Consider the following 5,000-nt stretch of genomic DNA (forward strand, 5'->3'; position numbering starts at 1 on the left):
GTGTGTAGAGTGTGTGTGTGTCGGTGTAGATGGTGTGTGTGTGTGATGGTGTAGATGGTGTGTGTGTGTGTAGAGTGTGTGTGTCAGTGTAGATGGTGTGTGTGTGTGTGTGTGTGTGTAGAGTGTGTGTGTGTCGGTGTAGTTTGTGTGCGTGTGTGTAGATTGTGTGTGTGTGTGATGGTGTAGATGATGTGTGTGCGTCGGTGTAGATTGTGTGTGTGACGGTGGGTGTTTTTGTCCTGCAGGTGGCGCTCTCCCCGTGCTACCCAATGGGAGCCTGCGGTACCCGTCGCTAGGCGACGCCTCCTCCCACCCCTCCAGTAGGCACCCCTCGGTGGGCAGCGCCCGCCTGCCGTCTGTGGGAGAAGAGTCCACGCACCCGCTGCTGATGCCCGACGACGGCATACGGGTCAGAACTCGCCACGCTTTCCATCATCGCTATAGCAACATGACATCACTGCAGTGTGGGTGGAGCTATAATATTTCATACAACATTAAATGTTGATTGTGTGTGTGTGTGTGTGTGTGTGTGTGTGTGTGTGCAGGGCCACACGTACGTGAACACTACAGGCCTCCTGGACGATCAGCACGCAGGGGCAGGGCACGGAGACCCCCCTGCCCCCCACAGCCCCGCCCCTGAGGGGGAGGAGCCTGTGCAGGCCCCAGACCCCGGTCCTCGTGTACAGCTGGAGCGTGAGGGCGTGAGGTTCGTTCTGGGGCCGACGCCCGTGCAGAGGCAGCTCATGGCCAGGGAGAGGCAGCAGGATGGGGGCGTGTCATCCGGCTCCACCCTCAGCTCGGCGAACGGGGGCGTGGCCGCTACAGAGGCCGCGCCGGAGCACTCGAACGGTCCCGTGTTTGGCCCGTCACGCCGCAGGCCCCGCCCCCCGCCTCTCAGCCCTGACGCTAACGTGAACAACTCGGCCCAGCGCAGGACGGCGCTGCTGGACTACGAGAACCTTCCGTCGCTCCCTCCGCTGAGGGAGGACCCTAAAGCAGGCGACGAGGAGGAGGATCAGGACGAGGCCGCCAGGACCAAGACACAGCCGCCCAACGGTTACCACAGCGCCGACTCCGCCCACCTCTACATCAACACCGAGAACGTAGCAGGGGCGATGTGGCCGGAGTCGGCGCCTCTGAGCGCGGGGTGGGCGGAGTCTGGGCCGCTCAGCGCCGGGAGGGTGGAGTCGGGGCGTTTCAGCGTGTTTAACTTCGACCTGCGGCGTCCGTGCGAGCCGCACACGCTCAACTACATCGAGGTGGAGATGGACCCGGGCTCGGACTGCAGTACGCCCAGGACGCCGCACACGCCCGCCTCACCGCGCCCCCCCACGCCCACCACCGCCCCAGCCACGGCCACGCCCACGCGCAGGACCGAACTGTACGCAGTGATCGACGTGGAACGCACGGCAGCCATGTCGAACCTGCAAAGAGCGCAGCCTCGCTACGACGGTACGTCCAGGAAAACCAGACACAACAGCGTGGACCTGCCCATGTAACCCCGCCCACTCCACCTGTCCGACCCCGCCCACTTTGTTTTTCGCTGAAACTTTATAAAGAAACCTTTAAAAGGCACTCGGCAGTTTTGGAGCGCTGGAGAGCGCAGGAGAGCGGAGCGATGGTTTTATTCGTGCTGGGCGGCCGTGCACTCGCCATCCTGCGCCTGAGCGTGACCTTTGACCTTCCCCGCACGGCCGGACTGCAGTCTGTGTCCATTCCGTACAGATCAGTATTACTGATGGAGCATTCCTGTTTCTGTTTGTGTTCTTTTGTTTTACTTTTGTATTGAAATGACACTACAGGTTGTTTATAATTGCAGTATCCAGGGACTTTACGGTACACGACAGCCGCCATCTTGCTGACTACATTTAGATTTCACTACAGCACAATAAAAGACTTTATTTTGTTTGATTCATATCTGAGTGAGCGACTCCACGTCTTTAACTCGGACTCAGCAAAAAAAAGTTGCTTAAAATAGCAAAAAAAAATTTAAAAATTAAACATAAATCACGTGAACTTTTCTAACCTGAATTATTTCTAATGCACCTTCGGCCTTTAGGCCACGCCTCTTACCTGAGTCTGAAACCACACGCACTGCATCATGGGATTGCTTTAGTGTAGTGCTTATCGCGTTTAAAATAATACTCCACCTTGTTCATTATCACGACTTTATTCATTGTGTCATAGGAGGCGGAGCTTAATTACCTTTATACAGGAATTATACACTACACATATATTCATGTTTAGCCCCGCCCACTGTGTAGCCACGTACATTACACACAAAATATCCCCCAGAATGCATTGCACTGTGATGCAGGAGGATGTATTTGGCCTAGGGTGGTGTTCCGGACACGCCCACAGTGCGTTAATCACTGGATCATCCGATCAATTCTCTCTTGTATTTAACTTCCTGTGATGTGGATCAATTATAGATTAGACCACGATGCCATTTGGCTCCTCCCATTTTTCCTCAAAACAGCAGAACAGGCCACGCCCACAGGAGACAAACCTGGAAATGCTCGCTACCTCCACTACCTCGGCAGCCTCCTGTCGTATTCATGAAATAATATCGCAGTAAATATCGTGATTTATCGTCTCACTGATCATCAGCGCACTCTGGGGTGTGTTTATGAAAGAAAAGAAAGAAAAACAGCTGGACCGTCAGATCTCCGTACAAAACCCAACATTTTAATTGCATATAAAATTTTACAAAGCAGTGAAGAGACAAACAGTCCACTGAGTGTGTGTGTGTGTGTGTGTGTGTGTGAGAGAGAGTGAGAGGGGGAGTGTGTTCAGGCCGGAACCTGCAGTCGGTGTTTACTGCTGCGCTCCACCTGTCTGTGATACTCCGCCAGCTTCATCCGCAGCTTCTCATAGACCTACACACACACACACACACACACACACACACACACACACACACACACACACACACACAATGAAGTACCAACAAGTTATTTACTACGTGACCTGATAAAATTTCAGTCAAGCTTGATTCAGTTAAAATCAGAAATGTACGTTTTCCGCCGTTTACGCTTTGCGGTTTTTTGTTTTTAACAGGAGCTAACTTGTAAATGTAACCGTAAACAGATAAAAACTATAACATGGCGTTCTCAAGACCTATTTTTGAGTAATAAATAGTAATAAGTGGCAGCGTACTCTCAGCGTTAGAACTGCAGAGCTCCTACGCAATATGTGTGAAAATTGACAAAAACACACACGAGTAAACAATCCACTACACGGCTAATAATGGTGATAATGGAGCTGAACGCGGAACGCTGACTCCGCCCACTTTCCCAGCAGCCATGATTCTGCTTCCTGCAGGGGCGTGTCTCACCTGCGTGCTGCGTCTCACCTGCGCGCTGCTCGGAGTCTGACTCTCTCTCAGGCTGTGCAGCAGCTGGTCGATGGACGTGTAGGGCAGCCAGACGAGCGGCGCCGTCGCACTGAGCGGCAGCTAAACACACAAAAACACGGAGACTGAGTGTCATGTGACCTACAAAATTCCCACAATGCACTTCACATCATGTCTACAGATTACCCACAATGCACTGTAGTGTCTAAAGACAACACAAGGACTTTATAGTGTGTGATTTAATGCAAGGGGATAAAAGAGAGTACAGTAAGGGGCATCAATTCAAGCGGTGTGTGTGTGTGTGTGTGTGAGCGCGCGTGTGCGTGTGTGTGAGCGCGCGTGTGCGTGTGTGTGTGTGTGTGTGTGTGTGAGCGCGCGTGTGCGTGTGTGTGTACCTCTATTCCGAAATATTGATGTCCCTTCCCCAGCAGAGCGTCCACATATTCCATCACGAGCTCAGCGGCCGAGTCCAGCAGGTCGTAGTTCAGGTAGAGACGCAGCAGAGACGCAGCATCCACTTCCTGTACACACACACACACACACACACACACACACACACACAAACAAACACAGATCAAAGCTGCTTCCTGGTACATGTAAACACATTTAGATTAAAACTTTCCTCATTGAAGTTTATTTTGAAAAAAAAAATAATTCTTTCTGAAGAAACAGAATAAAAAAAAATAAATTCCACCGGGGTTTACTCATTATTTACCTTAAAAGCGTTGAGCAGCCAATCAGGAACAGGTACGCCGTGTGACAGCAGCCTGTTAATGACACAGCGATGATGCTGAGCATTCTGGGATTGATGTTTCTCCAGGTACGAGGCCAGAAGTCTCCACGCTTCATCTGTTGCACTGTGACGCGAGACAGCGCGAGTTATAAACACACTGACGCTGAGGAACGAAGGAAGGAAGGAAACACACACACACACACACACACACACACACACACACACACACACACACACACACCCACCTGGACTCTTTAGTGGTGATGAGACTCGGCAGCTGATTGGCTGATAACCAGTTCCACGCCTCGTTCTGGCTCTGATCCGATCCGTACTGCAGCTTAATGCACCTGACACACACACACACACACACACACACACACACTGTTTGTCGGCTATAACGATGTTCACGATGTACATGATTACTTCACTGCCGATTTTTCCAGAAATACAGATTAAAATGATTTTCTATGAATGTCTATTTTTTTTCCAACCGAGATTTTATAACCATTTCCTTTCGTTTTCACGCTAGAGACTTGTCTCTTACGTCCAGCGCTTTAGTTCTGACGCAACTGTAGTCCGACGTAAGACTACAGCACACTCCAGTGTACGATTTATTTGTCTTTAAAATGCATTTAAAATAAATTCTGCTATTTTAGTAAAGTGAGAAAGGTGAAAGTTGGTTGATAAACGTTACGCCGTACGCCGGTGTAGTGACTCTACTCACTTAAAGGTGAGACCCTCGAAGACGGGCGTGAGAGGGAGTTTAAACGTCTCACACAGCGACAACGCCGTGTCGAACAGTCCGGCCTGCACCAACAGAGACACCATCTCCGCCGCCGACGCGCTGCCTGCTCACGCACACACACACACACACACACACACACACACACACACACACACACACACACACAC

General features: G+C 51.2%; 2 protein-coding genes across 3 annotated transcripts in view; one reads left to right on the top strand and one right to left on the bottom strand.

Annotated features, from left to right (window-relative positions):
* frs2b (fibroblast growth factor receptor substrate 2b) overlaps positions 1 to 1,915 on the top strand; it is a 14,757-nt gene extending 12,842 nt beyond the window's left edge. Inside the window, exons 6-7 of the mRNA XM_034305961.2 lie at positions 246 to 409; positions 546 to 1,915. Coding sequence (XP_034161852.1) covers positions 246 to 409; positions 546 to 1,499 — 1,118 coding nt within the window. The 3' untranslated portion in view covers positions 1,500 to 1,915. The remainder of the gene's footprint in view (positions 1 to 245; positions 410 to 545) is intronic.
* A 750-nt stretch (positions 1,916 to 2,665) lies between these two features.
* nup160 (nucleoporin 160) overlaps positions 2,666 to 5,000 on the bottom strand; it is a 20,363-nt gene continuing 18,028 nt past the window's right edge. The window contains exons 30-35 of one of the 2 annotated variants that reach the window (XM_034305960.2): positions 4,813 to 4,936; positions 4,334 to 4,435; positions 4,071 to 4,212; positions 3,751 to 3,876; positions 3,356 to 3,457; positions 2,666 to 2,879 (exon numbers count right to left, since the gene is read on the bottom strand). In XM_034305960.2, the coding sequence (XP_034161851.2) occupies positions 2,793 to 2,879; positions 3,356 to 3,457; positions 3,751 to 3,876; positions 4,071 to 4,212; positions 4,334 to 4,435; positions 4,813 to 4,936 (683 nt within the window). In that variant the 3' untranslated portion in view covers positions 2,666 to 2,792. Of the gene's footprint in view, positions 2,880 to 3,337; positions 3,458 to 3,750; positions 3,877 to 4,070; positions 4,213 to 4,333; positions 4,436 to 4,812; positions 4,937 to 5,000 lie in introns of both variants that reach the window. The other variant, XM_034305959.2, reaches the window with a different exon arrangement.

This window comes from Pangasianodon hypophthalmus, chromosome 7 (genome assembly GCF_027358585.1).
Source record: "Pangasianodon hypophthalmus isolate fPanHyp1 chromosome 7, fPanHyp1.pri, whole genome shotgun sequence".
In the NCBI taxonomy this organism is placed as follows: Eukaryota; Metazoa; Chordata; class Actinopteri; order Siluriformes; family Pangasiidae; genus Pangasianodon; species Pangasianodon hypophthalmus.